This window comes from Synchiropus splendidus, chromosome 3 (genome assembly GCF_027744825.2).
Source record: "Synchiropus splendidus isolate RoL2022-P1 chromosome 3, RoL_Sspl_1.0, whole genome shotgun sequence".
Taxonomy (NCBI): domain Eukaryota; kingdom Metazoa; phylum Chordata; class Actinopteri; order Syngnathiformes; family Callionymidae; genus Synchiropus; species Synchiropus splendidus.
This window is the reverse complement of record NC_071336.1, coordinates 16,246,352-16,267,215: the sequence shown is the minus strand read 5'-3', so window position 1 is coordinate 16,267,215 and position 20,864 is coordinate 16,246,352. Positions and strand designations below refer to the sequence as shown.

General features: G+C 44.7%; 1 protein-coding gene across 1 annotated transcript in view; it reads right to left on the bottom strand.

Annotated features, from left to right (window-relative positions):
- Positions 1 to 20,864, bottom strand: part of si:ch73-335l21.1 (insulin receptor substrate 1-B) — a 48,656-nt gene that overhangs the window by 25,421 nt on the left and 2,371 nt on the right. The window contains exons 2-3 of the mRNA XM_053858629.1: positions 7,723 to 8,024; positions 4,534 to 7,651 (exon numbers count right to left, since the gene is read on the bottom strand). Of these exons, the coding sequence (XP_053714604.1) occupies positions 4,534 to 7,651; positions 7,723 to 8,024 (3,420 nt within the window). The remainder of the gene's footprint in view (positions 1 to 4,533; positions 7,652 to 7,722; positions 8,025 to 20,864) is intronic.

Below are 20,864 nucleotides of genomic sequence, written 5' to 3'. Positions count from 1 at the left end.
AACTTCACACCACGGGACACACACACAAACACAATATGAACAGTGTGTCAAACTCAATCACACCCCACTTATCTTCTGCCTCACACCATTAAGATCCGCCAGTTATTTTCACTTAGCTGCTGCTATTCATGAGGTCCACTCATTGTGCGGTGCTGAAGCAGACATCTCCAGCGGCAGGAGGCTGTTTTGAGGCGGGTCGAGGATTTAATCTACTTTGCGTTGAATCTAATTTTCCGCTGATGTATATAATTTTATTTCAAGCCAACCATAGGCAATTCTAGCTAATGCAGACCTTCAGTTTGACGCTCGGTTCAGTGCCCTATAATGTTGCCATATAATGTTGCAAAGTGGATGCAGCTAAAAACACTGTATATAAAACAACAAGAAAATAAACATATTGCAACACAATTTAAAAAAAGTATCAATGACTTGATCCAGAAATCATTTAGGACACTTAGGAGTCGAATGTGTAACTGGCTCTACGCCACATCTATTTTAGACATTTGTGGCTTGTTTAGACCAAGTGTTTATTTCCTGGGAGATCAGTTACCAATGTGTGAAAAAGACATCGGCATATTTACACAGCCACATTACGCAAATGAACACAACTGACTACACATGGAGCTGACGAGAGAATCCTCACTGTGAGAATCACGCTGATAAGTCATGGCACCAAACACCTATGTCTGCCACCAGTTTCATCCTACAATTTGTTCGATACCTGCAGTCCCAGTTGCACAGCGAGACAACTGACTGGAGCTTTGTCTGCCTCAAGCCCACGGCATTAACAAGGTTAACAAGGCACAAACAGGACTAAGTCCACACACATGCTGTGCCCGGAGCCTCACTCCGAAGGGGTCGTGTCCCGTCTGCGTGCTTATCTTTTATGCAACACTAGTCATAGTGTACGTCGTGCTGGCCCAGATTCTACAGTCAGCAGGACACACGTGTCCTTGTGAGGGACACCCACTGAGGGTGTTCTGTATATATCGTGAAATATGTTTATTGCCCAAAGAAACTTGTTGACCTGCTGATTATATTTAGACATTGTTCACACTAAAAACTGACCACTGCATCCTCGCTGTCGGTCCAAAAGAAAGTGCTCCAATTACACAGAAGTGCGACGGCACTTCTGAACTGAGAGATTCTACTCCGAGATACACGGTAAATACACCAGCCTCTGAAGCAAATATGCAAAACTGAGAATTTTCTCACAATTTTATTTTAATTGGTCAGTTTTTCTTAACAGTTTCTCAACATGAAGCAGGGGTCTTGATCTGGACATGGATGACAGTGAGGTTGCCAGGTTTGGTAAGGCACGACCTAAAACGAATAGACGATTAAACTATTGAAAAAGTCAAGACCTCATGATACTCCTTCAGTGGTACACCTGTACCGGATTCTTCTGTTAACTGAACAAAGGTTCCATGTCCTGATCTGGAGACTACAAGTAACATCTGACTTACGACCTGCTTGACTCGGCTTTTTTTTTTTTTTTTTATTCAATAGCAGCTCCGCATCGCGTACGACATGACGGCAGCACAGTATCCCAGCATCTCACTCTCACACAGCCATCTACCACTACAGTAGCACCTATAGCCCTCGCGTCGTCTATTTTGAATGTCAATCGACTTACGTCCAATCTGATTTCGTAACCAATCCCAGTCGTAAGTCAGATGTTACTTGTATATGAAAGTAGTAATGGCTGAAATGCGAGATAATCACAAAAAGGAACAATTGATTGAGCTGTAAGCAAAAAATAAAATCCAAATTCAATCAAAAACTATGACATTTTAGCACTTCCTTTACCCATACTGTGATACTGGCTTGTAAACGGTTACGTCTCAAGATTATCTCTGACCCAGTGACTCCAGATACCCCTTACTGCCATTTACTGAAGGTATCAACTGGGTCAAGCAGAAAATATTGAGCTGTCGGTTATATGAAGGTGAAGATAAGATAGTCTTTTTCTCCTCTTTTATTATGGCCATTTGTTGCAATTGCTTAATTTCAGTGGAGTCAGCGATTTTACACTCGGCAGAAATCTAAAGATAACAGCACATGTATTTCCATTTCAAACCATTTAACTTGGAGCATTAGCTGTAGTTCCAATCCAAATAAGTCCTCTTAGACTTCAAAGTACTCCTAAATGCACATACTTCTCCATCTCAAGAGAATTCTTGGACCACTGTGGAATATTTTTCCAACAACTCCTATCCAGATGGTAAAGGAATAGCATATTAGTTGAGTGCGGGGCAGCTGCAAGCGTGCAAAATCAAATTCACACGCGCGCTTTTACGGCCGAAGACACAACAAGCAGCGTTTAATTTTGTTTCGTTTTGTCCCTAAATCCTCTCAACTTCAGAGGCAGAACTCTGCCAGGGTCATGGCAGGTTAACGTTCTGAACTCAGTGTGATTGACAAATTACAGCAAAGTATTTGACTGTGGTTAGTAACCAGAATAAGCGTAGGAGCTCTGACAAATGAATTGGAATTACAGGATTACAGAAAGACCGTTACGGATTTCTATCAAGTGTTTTTGCTCAGTGCTCTTAAGAGAAACAACACATGGCATGGCTTCTATTGAAGTGGTTCTCATATTCATTTATTTCTTTGTAAAATTCAAAAGAGGGCTTTTTGCTCATTTTCTTAAGACCCTCAGGATAAAATATCACACATTACATAAAGTGCGGCTAAAAGGAATTTGTTTTCCACATAGCCACTGCCGTTCAAATTTAGCCTGTAGCTGCTCGGGAGAACATGAGACATGAACTTGCTGTACAAGTTTGTTCCTGCAGAGAGGAAAGTCCGAAGTAGAGACCCTCTCTCTCTCTTAAAAAAACACACACACAGAGACAACACAATTGTTACACCTATCAAAAGTGCTATGACCTGTCCGTTCAATGAAGTTAGCAGTTGATATTTGGGTATTCCTGATCCAAACTATTTCAAGATACTAAATGATGCACAATGGGATTACAGAAATGATTCTTTGTGCAAGAATCGCCAACAGTGGTTGACATGGTTATGATCATGTTGAATATTCCACGACTCTGCGTCACCGCACTTTCGAGGCATGTCTCATCAGTGACATAGGAACAAAAGAAAAGTTGAGAAGTTTTAGCAGGAAACGAAAGAGTCTGCTAGTCTTGAGGCCCTGCAAAGGCCTGCCAGCCCACCGTGGCAAAAACACTCAACAAAAGGATCATTTATTGAAGGAGGAAAGAGGGGGAGGCAGAATAGGGGGATAAGGGGGGCACTGTACAAAGGCATCCGAAAGCTGTGAGAGCGAAACACTGGCCTCATCTCAACATTCACAGCCAATGTGTAACATTCTCCCCCACGCTGCCAGGCTGACGTACTCCACAGTGAGGGGCCATATGGAGCCACAGTGGTAGCCCACTACTATATCTATTTAAAACACAATGAATACACAGCTGCCACCAACAGGCCTATCCTCCCAATAAAACAAACACCTTGATATATGGATGCAGGCTTCTCAGTGGAGCATGTGAGAGGCAACTGTTGAGCTCTGCTGCACCCGCAAATTCCTCTGTAGAATGCTGGTTATTGCTTTCATCAAATCCAACATTGGAGGCAAGCTATGAAGTGTTTCCCACAAACCTTGGAGAGTTCTGGCGGACGAAACCCCAAGACACAAATCAAGTGGAAGCAACAGAAGCTAAATAAACAACAAGGCTTGGCAGGATGTATTAATCACAAAAGCTCAACAGTGGAGGGACACAAAGGGCGACTGAGTGTGCAACAGATGAACCACACTCAAAGTAAAATATCACCATTTGCCTGAAACTTCATAAAAAAGAAAAGTGAGTGAGTTTGGTTACCGTTTACCTGCAGTGGCCTCCCCATTGATGGAAAATTGCAGAGTGTAAACTACACTACAGTTATAATTACTGCTTGTGGAGGAAGAGCTCTGAAGCAGCACAGTTGAAGCATTATTTTAGGAATGCTTCACATGTGAGATACATGCAAGTTGCAGCAAGACAAATGTGTCGGCAGTTTCCTCTGGTTGTCAATTTTGAAAATACAATAAATTAAGATGTATGTGGAAGGTGCTGACATTCACACAGACATTTGGATATAATCCCAAACACAATTAAATACTATTTAAATCTGTTCATTCTACTGATGTGCTGTCGAACAGTATGATACAAATCACAAGCGGGACTTTGTTATAAAAAGACTGTGTTATATGAAGACTTTTCAAATGTGAATGTATTAAATAAAACTGAAAAAGAAAAACAAACGCTTCACCTAATTTATGAAGTCAACTCAGTCATATCAATCTAATCTAACAACAAGTGACAACATAGTTTGTCATTTTATAAGGCTGTCATTTGGCAAGAAAATGTTCCTCGGTAATAACAAAGCAACCAACATAGGCTGGTGAAAACTACCGTGGCTGCACCTAAAGTTAGTTGTCTGAATGAGGCAAAGGATGATGAGAAGACGGACGGTTGGAATCAGTCAGTTCATTTCAAAGAGATGGAATGGCTTCAATGGTCTGCTTACCTGTTCCCTCTTTACTTCCATTCTGATGTGTCCGCAGCTCCTCTGACTTGTAGAAGTCAATGCTGGCATACGTGTTGAGACTCGAGCTGCTGCCAACCGCTGCACCCACTCCTCCAACACCACTCAGCACAGAAAAGAGACGCGGAGGGGCTTGGCTACCTGAGGGTCCATCTAGTCCCGAATGGGCACAATCCTTGTTGGCGAGATCCAAGTCAATGTAATTAAGTCCCTGTTCTGTTATGGGAGTCTGAGAATTCGGGGTAAGAGCCTGCTGTCCAGGGAGGCAGAATTGTGATGGGTTATCAGTTACAGCACCATTGCCCCAAATCATACCTTCAAAACCCAGACGGCGGGCAACGGTCTGGGCATGCTCTGGGAAAAGCGAAGCGGTAGAAGAAGATGCCGAGGCAGTGGTGGGGAGGGAAGGTGACGGAAGAAAGGTCTCTGAGCAGTGTCGTCTACGTCCTTGGAGGTCAGCACGGATAACTTTGGCTCCATGGTCGGGGTTTGGCCCTGGTTTCGCCAAGGGAAAGTCCAGTCCTCGTGATGTAGCAGGAGGATCATTCCTGGTGGGGGAGGGAACTTTGGGGGAGACACTTGTAGCTGGCCTTAAGTCGTTGCTGTTACTCAAGCTAAAGGCCATCACAGTGTAGTCCCCACACGATGTTGGCGACTCGGTCACCGATGGAACCTTCTCTCTACATTTTGGAACTGTCGCTTCAGCCACTTCCTCACAAGGAACAGCTTTTGTTGCATCATGTGTTTGGGGGGCAAGAGCCAGAGTAGGTGGTGTCGGAGGAGTATGAAAAGCAGGGAAAACTATTGGGGTGAGGGATAGAGGTGAGGGCGAAGGAGAAGGACCCATATCCATATTGACGTACTCTGAAGCAGCTGAAGGAGGGATGGGAGCAGATGGACTGCGGGAAAGCGGAATTAGGTTCCCAACACTGGTGTTGGGTTTTTGATGAGAGTTCTGACTGCCTTGAGGAAGAGAGTGGCCAGGCTTAGGAGCCCTACCTTGTCCTCCCGCAAAGCCAGGTTGGGCATTCTTTCCTCCCTTAAACTCAATGCTGACATACTCTCCAGGGCTTTTAGGTTCTGGAGGCAGGGGGTTTTCACGGACCCGGGGAAGTGTGTTCGCCTTAGACACATCCACAAATAAGCTGACCGGTCTGTTTCTAGTGTTTGACAAACTACTAGAACTGCGTCTCTGCTGTAGCTTATTACCGTCCTTGCATCCACCGGTCCCTGCACCCACTGATTGGTTGGCAGTGTCCTCACTCTCTCCTAGGCTTTCATTGCTGGCAGAGCTTGAGGAATGTGAAGAAGAGGAAAGTGGCGGTTGACGTCCTGTCTTTGAGTTGCTACAAGGCAGTTGATCTGGATGCCCAAGAGTCTTGGCGCCACTCAGTCCTCTACCATTAGTCCCATTTGCCCTTCTTCCACGGCCTTCGTCAAAATGTCGCGAGGAGGGATTGTGTTTATATGACCGTGGCAGAGAGTAGTAGGAATATACCATTTTTGGCACTTGCTGTTGGGAACCATTTTCCAAATGACTTGAGTGCTCTGAAGGGGGGGGACTACCATTTGCAGACCTTGAACTGATTGGTGACATGTTCATATAGTCACTGCCTGCCCTGCTCTCTGAGCTGCCACTGCCGATCCAGGGCCCTCCAGCTAGGCCTCCTCGATGATCAGGTGAGCAACTGCTGTTTGGAGACATTATCATATATCCATCAGAAGTTGGCAGAGGCCGAATTTGCTGTGGAGGTGACACACTGTTGTTAGGGGTCATCGCCATGTAATCGTCACCAGATTTGGGCTCTGAATCAGGAACGGAGACTGCCACGGACTGGGAAAGTGTTCCTGGAGTCTGAGTCACTCCAGGTAGCATCGACATGTAGCCGTTGTCCACACCCAAATCCACATTAACAGCAGTCCCTGTAATATTATCATTTTTGAACTCCCCTGCCACATCCAGGTACCCGCCACCGCTTCCTCCAGAAGAGGATACCACTCCTGAGACAGAGTCCCTTTGTGTGGAGGAAGACGTGGAAGAGAAAGATTCACGGCTAATGCTCCTTGACATGATGGCATAGTCCGCAGCCTCTTCTTCAGCAGGCTCTTCCCCTCTGCGTTGACGTGGTGCCAACCTTTCAAGGGCCATGGGAGGTAAAGAAGCTCGCTTGCTTAGTAATCTGCGTTCAGCTTCACACTCTCGACTAGATGAACGTCGTAGAACTCTCCGGGTCAGTGAGCCAGAGACAGGAGTACCAGGAGACGGCAAAGAGCTGGAGGTCAAGTTTCCTGAATTACTACCACCACTGACAGCACCACTACGGTGGCCCATTAAAATATAATTGGCACCTTCCTCTCCAAGGGACTGACTTCCTGCACTACCCACCGAACTTCCTGGAAGGCTGGGTGACGGGAGAAGTGTGTGATCTCCTGGACTTGAGCCATATTCATCTGAGGAGCCATAATCACTGGGTGACCCAGAAACTGAGGCCCGATGTGAAGGAACACGACTATAAGCACTAGATCCTGCAATAGTGGACGAAGATGATATGCCTCCAAACTCAGACCCATGACCAGAGCTTGAGGAAAGACTAGGGGCGGGAGACGGTGCTGGAGTCGAGATGGAGCGCATTAGCCCAATAGGAGTTTTGGTGGCAGTAGTGGGGGCTGAACGGGCTGATTTTGACCTGAGTATTGGGGTGGTGGAGCAAGAACTGTTAATGGATGGACTAGAACTCATTCCAGGAAGCGGAGTAGTTCCTGCCACCCCCTCTTCAACTTTACCTCCATCACTCGCAGTGCGAGATCGAGAATAGCTGTGTCTTGAAGTCGGAGATGCATTGGCACTGTTTACACCTGCTACATTATTAGTTCCAGCAGGTGGCTCTGTTCGAGGCCGGCGGGCGAAGCCTACTTGGCTGGGAGGAGGGTTAGAGTGGTGACGGCGTGAAGGAACACTGATGGGGTTGGAGGCAGTTGCTCCTCCTCCAGGACCTGAGTTTGACTGGGATTTGCTCCGTTGGCGAAACTCTTCACTCAACGCTTTCATGGCTTCCAGCAAAGTCTCGTGCATGTTTTGGGCCACCACGGAATCATCCACCTGAAAGATTAGGAAAAAAACACTTTAGGTGTTGGAGTGCAGCTGCGACAATTTTAGTTGTACAGGCGTACCTGCATCCAGAACTCTCCTGGACCTGTAACAGCAGAGCGGCCCACTTCAACAAAAAAGAAGTTTTCTGAATGGCCGCAGCGCCTGACGTTCATTAGCTGCAACACCACTGCAGCGGCGTCAGAGTTGAGTTTCACAAAGTTGACCGTCTTGTCAGTTAGGCAAAGGCGGTAGATGCCCACCAGGTTCTTCGCTTGACCCAAGCCTTTCGGCCACACTTTAACCTGCCACACCTCCTTGAATGCAGGCCCAGGATTTGGCACACCATAGTCTCCTGCGGCTCCACCGTCTGTTGGGTTCTTACCTATGAGGGTACAGCAAAGATAGAGATCTGATTAAATGGCTGTTTTCTTGTGTGATTGTGCGTTAATGTGTCTCAGGTAGGGGTGGAGGGGGCAGCACAGACAAAGGAACACCACCCACATGCACCCACGTGGCGGGGCAAGGTGCCTTTCTGGTTTTAAAACTCTGCTGATATTTCCCGTTTAATAGATTGTGGACAAAGATTAGAGCTTAAAGTCTGCAATAGTCAGCTTGTGAATGCTACTCTGAACCTGCATGCTCATGATCCAGGGCCTTGTTAGTCAATACAGGTACGGAAAGTGCTGACAACTGATGCCACACTAGAATGATGAGTGTCGGAGACAACTGAAAAGCGGAAAAAGTTCATTTGATTTGAAGAGCCACAACACTTTACAGACAAAAGAATTGGCCTGGAAAACTAATAAAATAAAGAGTCGGCTTGGCTGGAGAAAGACGGACAGAGTCAATTCCTTTTTAGTCCTCTACACTCACTGTAGCACTGAAGACACTGCTGAAAGCATCTGGGGAAGCGAGACAGTAGGTTTGTCAGATTAAAGCCGATTTGATAATTCACTACAATCCTTTACAGAAGTCTTAGAAGGTGCCAATACTTCAATGGGGAATCCAGGCGTAGGTATGTGATGTAAAAATGAAAATGAATGACAGGGATTCACAGAAAACCCCAATTAGACATATTTGCATTTTACTTTAAAAAAAAAAAAACTAGCTTCAAAATGCCTCATGCAATTCCAAATTTATTTTTAGTTTAGGTTTTGTTAAATATTTACCATAGAGAAGATGGCCAGAAGAGGTGATAGATATGAAATAAATGTGCCACTAATACAAGAGAACGACTGTATTACTACTGATGTGACACACTACTGTGGGGTGGTCACATTGGGTCGAGATCATTTTTCAACCAAGGTGAGTTCGCTGTTTGGAAGTTCCTGATGACTTGGTGCTTAGTGCTCCAACAACGCGTCCTTTCCTCCAGAAGACAAGCTCAACAAATGGATTAAACAAAAGCCTTCATGTGCCTAGACATTTTTTCTGTCAGACATTCATCTTCCGTGAGGAACCACCCTGAAATGTTCGCTTTTCTCTGTAAGTCTACAGAAGAGGTGGTATTCTCCTAACATCTCATTAATCATCGAGCTGACAAGCGACTCACCTGCCCGACACACCAACAGAACAAGCTGTTCTTTGAGACATGGCGGCAGACCAGGACATCTGTCTTATTAGCTCAATCTGCCCGGCAGCACATTCAGTTATTGATGGCAAAAAAGATTAATTTTTTTCGTGAGCAAGCTTTTTCCCTGTACAGAGAGAGCACCTTCACCAAGAGGCCACGGGCCGACATGATTGCGCATGCCACTTGGTTCTTAATCCAAAAGCCTAGTCGCTTATTCCGCAATGACAACCAGATGCAGTGAAGAAGCCTCCCAACCACCACGCTGGACAACATGCTATTGAAGGTTCTGCCACAACCGACCTTCTCCATGAAAGCGTTTACAGGTCCAGACGCAGAAGCCCTACATGCCTTGCCGACGACTTTCTTAACATTGTAGGAAAGTTTACTTTAAAAAGAACTGGAATAGATGTTTTGTTGATAGTTGTGGAGGCTGTGGGTTTGTGGCCATGTGTGTAGACGCATGTGTGGAGGAACTCCCCCGAAATTAGATGACTCATTCTGGACCAATGACGGCTGTTTCTCGTTCTGCTTCAAGCAGCTATGATCCCATCCGAGATTTAGATTTATAACAGGAAGGGAAGGTTTGGGGATTTTTAAGGGGATTGTGGGAACATTGCAAGGACAGCAGAAGAACTTAGAAGCGCAAGTTGAGTTCTCATATTTGTAATTTTACATTTGAACTGCATACATCATCTATCTTTGCTTAGAGATAAGCTGTGCTTGTTTCAGTGAATGCAGACAGAACAGCGTGTCCTTAAATCCGAGTCATATGACACAGCAGTGGTTTGGGAACACAGCTTCACACAGAACATCAGTTTATTTCGGCAATGATATACATTTTTCATATAACATCTGCGAAGCGTTAAACCAGTCGTTCCAACACCACAGTAGTTCTCTGTGTTCTTGTAGCTTGAAGACAGTAACTGCTTCCCCAGTGGCACCACACTGTGGAGCTTTCAGCTTTTAAAGTGAAAACAAGGGTGAACATATAAAGAAATATGGGTTGTCAGATGAGCTTCTGCCCCATACAAAAAATGTTGCGCAGGGTTTGGTTTTAACATGAAGTGACAACACATCCTCACACCTAAGGCATATTGACTACATATTGACTATTGGCAAATGGAATTTTGTGTCCAATGTTGTCGCAGACATCAGCCATTTATACCACGTGATGTGAAATGTACTATCCAGACCACTGTTAGCATTAGACCATGGCTGACGCCTAGCCATTGCGATGAGGAAGACATGTTTCAATCAATTGCCAAACGTGTAAACTTGAGGCTTCAATTTGTTGGGTCTGGCCAAATGGCCCCCACAAAGGCCCTCAAAAGGAGGTGTTTTGAAAAAGATTTATACCAATTACACACAACCATGCATAATAAAGCTGAGCATTCCAACCTCATTTCACAGCATGTTTTACACAACTAGTTCTATGTACAGTATGTGACAAATAAACGTCCTCGTGTCCTTCGACATACTGGATAACTTGGATGAATAGATGACGACTGACTCAAAAAAATGAAGAAAACTAACTCTAATAAATGTGGCCTTCTTCACAAGCCTGACACAAAGACATACATAAAATGTATACAAATTAGTTGGAAATCAACTGAATTTTATTGAGGTGAGAATATTAACAACAGTTTTTTTTTCTCAATACTGTATCATACGGTACAATAACATCATTTAACAACATTTAAAGTTCATTTAAAGTAGTTAGTCTTTGATCAACTCTTTCTTCAAGTTTCACAGTCCACCTGACACATCTGCGAGCGCTAGCTGATCATCATCAGGTGGTTCTGATGTAGTCAGCTCACATTTCCAGCATTTTTAATCATTTTTCTGAACTTTGGTACTTGAGCACCCTTTCTGAAGTCTCCCCTTTAGCACTTTAGCATGTTGAATGACACAAGCAGCGCTTGTTTTTTCGGAACATGTCCAACAAGCAGCTCTAACTGCTGTTGTGATGCTGCATGAGCATCTGCGCTTGTGAAGTCCTGGTGCTGACAATGATGCCGGTGTAGTACGGAGGACACAGGACAAGACTCAGTGTGTGTTTCCTTCTGCAGTTAGCAGCGCTTCAGGTTTTACTGCCAGTGCCGTGACCTGTCAAAATGTGCACGACACAGCAAGGAGCAGCGGTGAGACGCTCCGGGAAACTTTATGAGTGAATGTGCAATACCATATCAAAGGTCATTGTATTTCAAAACATTTAACAGGGGCTGCTTATTCTTCTTTTATGTTGGAAGTTCCCAGAGAAACCAGCAAATCATGGATACTGATCTGAACCTGGTACACAGTAAAACAATTTACGAGAACAAACAGCTACAAAATCAATACTCAAGTGAACACTCATTAAACTAACCCTGCTATTAAACCCTTAGAGTGTAAACTAAAGGGACATGATGAGACGAAGCTGCCCTCAACATACAGGGATGATTTGCTAGTGACATTTTATTGTCTGGCAGATAAGTAAAAAATGCTGAGTAAGTCCAAATTAACAGCGGACTGATTACATCATCACAGTAAAACAGCAGATGTCCCATTTGAAACATAAAAAAAAGTCACCTTAGTGCGGTCAAGGTCACCATATCCTCAATCCACTCAAGTTTTTGACCTGCAACACAGTGCCTGCCATGGAGCGTGTCGTAATCCTTCTTAAGTAACTTTATCTGGTCAGGAGGCCCCTAAACACATTTAGAGGAATCCAGTGTTTGTTTTGAATACACCGCAGCCACAAACCCTCACATGTCCACACGCTCTCAAGAGAAGACGCATCACCCTTTTCATCTCAGGGTCACACCAACATTGAATATCTATCATCCACCGTCGAGAGCACTCACATCTTTCAGGTTGCACGGCGGGAAAAGCCACTGAGAAGTGGCTACATGAAGAGGTTTCATGAGAAGGTCGTGCTAACATGGAACCATATAAGTGATAGAGGTTCTACCACGGGATTCCACTGGTGCAGTGCTGAACGAGGATTTCTGCGAGGATTAACCCTTTTTCATTTGGCATTAAAGCAGAGAAGAGGCAAAATGTCTGTGAAAGCAGAGGACCCCTGGAAGTAATGAAGCTTCCTAAACTTGCTCGGTGGACTGGTGCCAAATACAATTAACCAGTTCAAACTGTATGTGACACATCCGCGATGAAGGAGTTCATCTAAGGTTTGACTGTCAAAACACCAATTGAGTTTTTAAGCAGGATGAAAACAACCTACACTAGCTTATTCACGCAGCAGTTGTTTACTCCACGGCGTTGCTCCTCAGCCACACGTGAAACCTACAGCCTGCGAGCGGTTAGAGAATGGCAACCTAGTTGGCCAACACTGCCGCCTATTCATGCTCTGCTCCGACTGCCTCCTCGGAGATGGTAGTCTGTGTGCAAAGAGGCCGTAATCGTGGCCATTTTTTTTTTCGACCGAGTCCTTAAATATGAGAGGAGATATTGACATTGAGGCTGAACCGTGCTCATTTCGCTTTCTCATTACCAGGCTTCTATAAGGCAGTGTGTGTTTAGGAGGCTACACAGAGCTGATATTTACCCTGCTGGATGCCAGCTGGGAGCCTGACAACTCCTCCCGAGTGACAGAGTGATTATTGTTATGGTTTTCACACAGGCACTTAGGAAGTAAGACTTCCATACGGGATCCAAGCACAGGGAGATTGTATCAGATTTAAGAGTGGGAGCCAAGTGGGCGAGGGTTTTTAAAAATTAACAGCCATACATGAAGAATTGAAGGAGTACATTACAGCATCCATCCATCAGACTGAATTCTCTATACAAATGGATACTGTACTTCAGATCACTAAAATAACCTGCTTCAGTATTTAAATAAAAATAACACAAGTGTACATACAGGTTCAAGACCAAATGAATTTCCACACTCTCCCAAAACGACTGATCATGTTTCAAGTTTCTGACCTCATTGCCCTTGCATTCCACGCTGTGTCACATCACCCTTAAGACTGGAAACTTCTAACACCTTTGCTCTGGGGCCACAGACTCCTCAACATTAGAGTTGCAGAGAGAGAGAGCCAGCAGCTGTGTTTTGTCCCGGCAAGTCCTTCAGTAAAAACACAGTAAGCAGTTGCAGTAAACACACTGGCTGCCATGTGTACCCGATTTTCTCTTTTTTGATCTCCTCCGCATCCCACCTCCTTATTTACCCGTACCATCTGTGAACACCCGGATCTGGGATCACTCCTTGCTACTCACCTAGGACCATCTCGTTGAGCATTCCAACTATACTATGTGCCAAATAAAGTCAGCAACACTCAAGATTTGACGTCTGATGCATATAGGTGGTGACTGATTCCAAATTTGTAGGTCTGCAACAACACGCAGCTGCTACAACATCATTTCCATAATATTCAAGCAGGAGTGACAGTAGAAAACAGTCGTCTCGGGCTGCAAGTGTTGCAGCGTAAATGAAACATGATGGCAGCACACAGACGCTGTGGCCTAGAAATTATTCTCCAGTCATTAGGGGAAGTGTGTGAACATCACCGACTCCATCAGAAGCCACATCACTCGTCTACAAACTTGAAATGCAAAAGCAAGACAGAGGAGAAAATCTGGCTCAGTGAGTTGGAATTCAAGTGCGTTTGTAAAAAGGGGGAGGTGACCAACTGGGCTGACCCAGGCCGTGCTGGCCAGGTGACATCTCACAGTTGGCCTGGGAACACCTCAGGGCTCTAGGGAGCGGGACAACCGATGTGGACGTATCTTTTCATTTGTTTATGTTTTTCAAAAGAAGCTGTTGTGCGAACAGCAGAAGAGCAACTAAAACGTATCGGTGGTTCATAAAGGGATTTCCATCTCACGACTGCTGTGGTTTTCTTCTTTTCATCAGCACATACTGCACCCAGCCCTTCATTGATCTTCCTGTCCCAAACCAATCACAGCAAGGCCGCCTCATCCAGCTAAAAACTCCTGACCCCTCAGTGGCAGCACTAATGGACAGGTATCAGCCCGCGATGATCAATACAGTCCGCCACGAAAGGTTTGCTCTGTGTTTTAAGGCCAACGGCTTCGTGCAGCTCAATGTACAGACGCGCATTGACTAAATGATTCACTTTGCTTCTGGCCTCGTAGATCTGCCAATCAAACCGGAGCGCTTCATTGACCAGAGCCGCTTCGGTTGGGAGTTGACCCCGATGAAGCCGAGGCCTCAAGGCTGCGGCACTCACGTCTGCCGTGTCGCGCTCTGATGCAGGCGGCAGTAGCAGCGAGTCCACAGCAGGACATAATGGCTCCTCGCCGTCCTGCGTGTCGAGTTAAATACCATTACAAGGTGTTAATGCACACAAGCTAGTGAAGCTGAGAAAATCCCCCCAGGGCAACAGGTTGCTGCCACTGGAAAGAGTCAACAATATTCTAGTGGTGGCTCTTTCCTCTGACTCTCAGGGAGGACAGAGTCTGCAGTGTGTCACCAGAGACTCACCAGACAATAATTACCAACTAATTAGGGAGATGAGCGCCGCTTAAGTGCGGCTTAACGTCCAGTCACTGGGCTCAGCTGGCCACTCATAAGATCCAGATCTGTGCACCAGATGACACTTGACTGGAAAGACACTCATGGCAGTCTGCCAAGGTGAGTGTCCACTCACCACCACTGTGCAACACACACACACACACACAGATACCTCAACATCCCCACTCAATCCCAATGTCAAACGTTTGTGGAAAAAGATGTCTAGTTCCTGCTTGGCAAACAAAACGCGGCAGCCGAGTCCCTGTTGGATATATGGACTTGGATAAGGACAACTGCAGTTGCTCGGAAGGAAAATATAAAAACAATTAAAATGATCAGAAAACTAAATATCCATTGAATTAAGAGAGTACAAAACTGACACTGTTAAGAAAAATACCAAAATACAAATGTGTCTCTATATATACCTCACTAGAAACCAAGATAGAGATCTTTGCATTTCACTGTGTCCTCAATCTGCCACAATCTTTTACCCTCAACACTGCCGTCTTACATACAGTAAGAGATACTTTCTTTCAGTTCTACGTTGCGGCTCCTCCGTTCGAACAAACTTTGTCTCCAAAAGAGCCAAACATTAAAATGTGTCTTGGTTACATTAGTGACACTCATGACAGCTTTTCAATTTCTTTGCCTGCCATGTGTTTTTTTCCCATTGGCAACATCCATGTGCTTAAAAAGCATAGTCAAATGAATCCCTGGTCATTTGGAAATTTCTGTATTTTCTGGACTTATCGCCATAGCTGGTACCTCGTCCTGTGCTACTGCTCCGATTGCGTTGTGATTTAACTGATTTTAATTTAGCCTTTTTTTCACTTTCTTGGTGTTGCAGCGCTTTCTGTTCAGAGTCCTTGCTTTTGAGCCGGCTCCTTTGGTTTGAGTTCTGCCACGTCCTGTGCCTCCAGCCTGCACCGGCCTCTGTTTCTGGTGTTGAATTTGCATATGGTTTCAGCATCACTGGTTTGAAATACCTTAGACCTATTTTCCTTTATTTATTTACTTTAAGGTTTTATTGCTGGCCTTTTTGTGATTAAAGATTTGAATTGATTTACTGTGAATAGAGACTCTGATTTCCGCGGGTGGGTCCGCTGCTTTTCAAACACGCTTCGATGCAGTGTTTATCGTATAGTTCATTTCCTGTTACATAAATTATATGAATGTTGTTGCATTCGCATTTTGCAGCCTGTTGCAACTAAATAAAAGAGACATTGATTGATTTTCAGTTCACAGAAGCTGCAATGTTCATAATCACCATTGTTTCTGTTAGTATTAAGGTAAGGTTATTTCATTACTCGGCTTCACGTGCAGTGACATATACAACATTAAACCATCTGTAAAATACAACATAAACAACATATACGACTGAACTTGCAAGGTACTTGCACAATGAGATGGGGAAAAATTCTACACTTAGTTGAGTCTTCAGTGGCCTGGTCCACATGAACAAGCCAAGCTGACGTGACATCTTCATGTGGCAAACACAATGACAGTTTTGTCTGTATGTCAGGACTATATTTTCCATTCATTAAGTGCCTTTGACATTTTGTCTTATTGGGGTCAATGATTATGGGTGCGGTGTCCGAGATACCGAGCTTTCCGGGCAAACAAAAATCGAGGTCAACACCTCCAGATTAAGCCTTTACACACTCCACTGACTCCTAATAGCAGAGCAAATAGCTGCCCTCAAGCCTGATACTGTACTTGTTGCCGAGTGGGTCTTACTGGACTCAGCTGAATAAATAACTCTGATCCCAATATTGCCCAGCACGCCAGCTGGCTGCTGTTTGTGTAGTGATCGTCCGCTCAAAGTGGGTCCGGGGAGATTCCCAGGCAACTCGCAACTCACAGCGTCTCTACAGCGGTGTCCACACTGTTTATACTGTTTCCTCTGTTTATAGGCAAGAGGACGTCATGCGGTGCTGGTTCAAAGCAACGCAATTATTTCAAACTTAAATCCAAAGCTGCGATTCTAGCTCCAGCCGAGGCGCCACACTGAGAGCGCTGCCCGTCCTATCAACCCATAGAGATTTAAAAGTGGCTGCACCAGCAGCCAAACAGGTATCAAATGCAGGGAGTGGCAGCTTGAAGCTAAATGACTGGGACGCTGCAGCATCTCTTGGCCCTGACCCAACGACTTCTCCCTGTTCTCCTTCTGCAGGCTGTGAATTCCTGTGCCTCCCAAACAGGAACATTCCCGATGCCATGGGCGGGCCTTTAAGCGAGTGTGAAACATAAGGGGATTCACTAGTTCCACCTACAACTTGAGAATAAATGCTAACTGTAAATCACTGCAACAACTCACCTCAGGCCAAAAGAGTTTAAGGCAAAGCACCACACTGCTCCTGATGAACAATGACTAACAACGAGATTGATCTGTTCATTTGTTCAGCGCGAGACAGTTGGAAAGCAGCAGGAGTGGGACAGGACTGTGTCATGTTCAGTTCATACTACCAAGTATCAGAACTCAAACCCTGGGGTTTGAGCTGGCTCATATCTTATCCTCCCTTAGACAGATGGCTGGTGACAAGTCAGACACAGTACACTGCTTTATCATTACACCGTCCTGACCAAGGTATGACGGCCATCTTGGAGGTGCATCATTTTGGCGAGCAAAATGAAAACACAGTTCTAACCACTTTGCTCAATCCACCCTCCAAACAACTTGGCAGGATGACTTGCTCTGATGACTGTAAGGAGTCGAGCAAAAACGACCAAGTGGCGTCTCATATTTGCACAAACTGCTAACAAAACTGACTGTGAAAAAGAAGTGGTTCTCTGTGAATGAAAGACCTTCTAACTTCTAATCCGGTAATAGCATTGCTAGGCACAGTACAAGAAGCTAATGCAGTATTAGCGTCTCTTGGCATGACGTACTGTGAGTACCATTTAGTTCATGTTTTAATTACCGTCTTAGCATGAAGCGTCCCTGTCTTCCAAAGCTTCATTTGTCAAATTAAATCAACAGCAAACTCGAGACAGAAAGACATTCACAGTTTCCCAAGTATCTGAAGTTGTTTTTGCGCCTCCATCCCAAGGCTGAACCGGTGGTGACGAAGAGGAGTGGCGGAGGAGAGGGGGGTTCGATCAAAGCTTTTAAACGGCACATACCACAGGAGCTTTATTACAGGCTACAAATACTCAAGTAAGTGTTCGAGTCTACATTTAAGCTATTTTTGGTGGGAGCAAGTTTAGGCAGAGACCTTTTTATGTTTCCAAAACTCTCCCGGCAAGAGCCTGGATCGTGTTTGTCTGCCTGACTTTTCAACTATAGACACAGTGAGTTCCAGCACATGGCAGACGGAAATGCCTGCCAACATGGGAGTTTACACAGCAGCCGGCCGCGGCTCTTTGTCACCGCCAACGAGCGGGATTTACAGTGAAACCCAACACTCGGCCCAACAAAGCGCCTGAAGCAACACCAGCTCTGCAGACTAGACACAATCAACCCGTCGCACCTTACCGCCTCATCCAGTGAGAGGAAGAGGTGCTACATGGTTTTACCTGAGAAGGAGCTGAAGCAAAAGCGTAAATGTGATGGAAATGCTTAAAGAAAGACGCATGAGTGGATCACTCCCAGGAACTGGCCTGCTCCCGTAAGAATGATGGTATTTCTACTCATCATTCTGCGGTCAATTAAGAGTACTAACAAGATATACAGCTTTGGGGATTAAATATTATTTGAAAGTTTATTCCGGACATATATACATCCTTAACACATGGGAATCAAAAAAGTCAACAAACTTATTTTCAGTCATTAACAATACATCAATATTTGTTTTAACCCGTAGTGTTTGTTTAAACAACCACTAATAAATAGTCACCTGGCTTATAGAAAACTAACATGATCATTGAATTCAGTTGACCTGGATATTCCAGGAGCCTGCTAGTTTCCATGGCTGGCTGGAGACGATTCACCTGCTGCGCTGACCTTCACACACCAACGTGCTCTCACATAGAATGTTTAACATAAACATAGGTCTCCTTCTTACCACCTGTTGATTTTGGAATTTCATTTAAAGGGCCGACATTGGCATTTTGGGTACCTTATATTTTAGAATAACAGAGGCCTCTTAACCCGTTTGTGAAGTTTGTGAAGTAAAAGTGCGACTTGAATATTTGTCTTTTAAGCGATTGATCATCCAGGAAATCAGATGCGGCAAAAAAGTAAATATTATCTTTCGCTTCTGCTGCTCAGTGCCAGACTTGATCGTTGGCTGAAGATAAAAGATCAATTAATGACTCATGACAAGGAAAGTTACAATCCAACGGCACAGTTAATGATTCACACATTTCATCAACAATCACAAGCGTTACTTTTGGGCAGGGTGTTTACATCTGGACGATTAACTTGTTTTTCCATTTAGTTGGAACTGTATCCAGTCGTCCTCAGTCGCACCCCAATGATCTGCCCACATTGAATTCCTGCATACACTGTGTCCATTTTGAGAGATTATGGCATTGCTTTTTTCTTAGTTCCTGATTTGGTGTGGGAATGACAATTCCCTTTTGCTGTATTCTCATCACGTCACTAAGAGATTAAATTCCAGTTGTGTGTTCACACAAAACGTGATTTGGCACAAGTTGCACCCGAGTAGTCGCTGGTCCCCACCAACTCCACGTAGCCTTTCAAGTCATACTCAAAAAGTGCGTACATCTGTTGGTCATAATACAGGAGACCTTTTCACTTTTCCCCGCAGCAGTCCTTGGGTTGAAAACAAAAAACTTCTTTCTCTGTTTCAATCCCTTCATTGATCATGACGGCATTAATAACAGTTGGATGACAATAACATATGAATAGCACGACTCATCAGGAACATCCACCATTTCCTCCAAGTTAGATCTTTTCTTCCTCCGTGGTAGAAGGAACGTTTCGGGGGGTACAGTGTAAGAATGCCAGGAACAACCACAATCAGCTTCTCTTCTCTCTTGTTGGTAAACTTTCCTGCTCTGCGTTGTTACTGTTAAACCTGGGCTCAGATTGGTGAGCATGCTGCGACTTGTCACAAGTTTTTCCAACATCAGCAGTTAATGCGACAGATGTCGCCTGAAACCTGTCACTAGAAATGCATTGAAGCTCCGACCCTGATGCCCCAGCCGCAACGACTGTGGCATGGGATGGTGCCTCGACTTTGACTCAATAACTTGGTTTCAACGTACATATTGTGTTTGGTGTGAAGCAACATTTTCAGACAGTGCACAAACTTGGCTAACAGGCACTTTTGCAGACACCAAAATCCATCAACTAGTATACAAGCTGATGGGGGCAATAATGCTATGAGGCTCTTGAAAAGTGACTGGATCACAGAGTTTTAGCTACATGTAAATGATCGTGTGGCACTGCCAGGGCTTACATGAGAGCCGCCCTGCCTTCAGAAAAATGATGTCTTTTTAAAGATGAAATCTCACCTGATCAAACGTATTAAAATGAGGTGGTAACACTGAAACAACTGGATAACATATAACGCATTGTGGAGGAGGACATGACTGTGGTGGAAACCCTGGATCATATTTAGTTTTATTTATTCCTCACTCAACTTTTTAGAAATAAGTCGGGCTGGATACTAGACTACGCTTCATCAGTCGGTGCCAATTTTGGGAACCCTGAAGCAAGGCGCTCAAGTCTCACACATTCAGCGTGTGACACCATTTTACAAGCTCACATTCAAGACGGGGTATTTCTCATGAAAACAGAGCGACACCGCAATACATATGCAGCACAACGTTCAGTGAGTCCAGGCTCCAGAGCCGGTTATTTGAGGTGAACTACGGGACCCGGCTCAAGTTCAGGAGCAGGGTTCTCTGGCTTTCCCTCTTTTTTCTGCTAAAGTTGGATCTGACTAGTCAAAATGTGCCTCAACACTGAGCAAAAGTGGGAGATTGGGGTGAAAGAAACGCATCCCTCAATACACGTTCATTTTAAATTGATCAGTAGCAATAATGGTCTTCAACCAATACGGTGGCCTATAGTGGACATAAAGCAAGTCCATATTATGATAAATTCACTCATTGTCGGTCAGTTTGAAAATATTTATAAAAGTTAATATACATAAAACTTGCTTCCAGTTCCTCGATATCCACTGTCAAGCTGGATCAGCGTCAGTGAGTTCATACACATGAAGGTTACCCAAACATTCAACATATATTACCTTCAGTTAAAG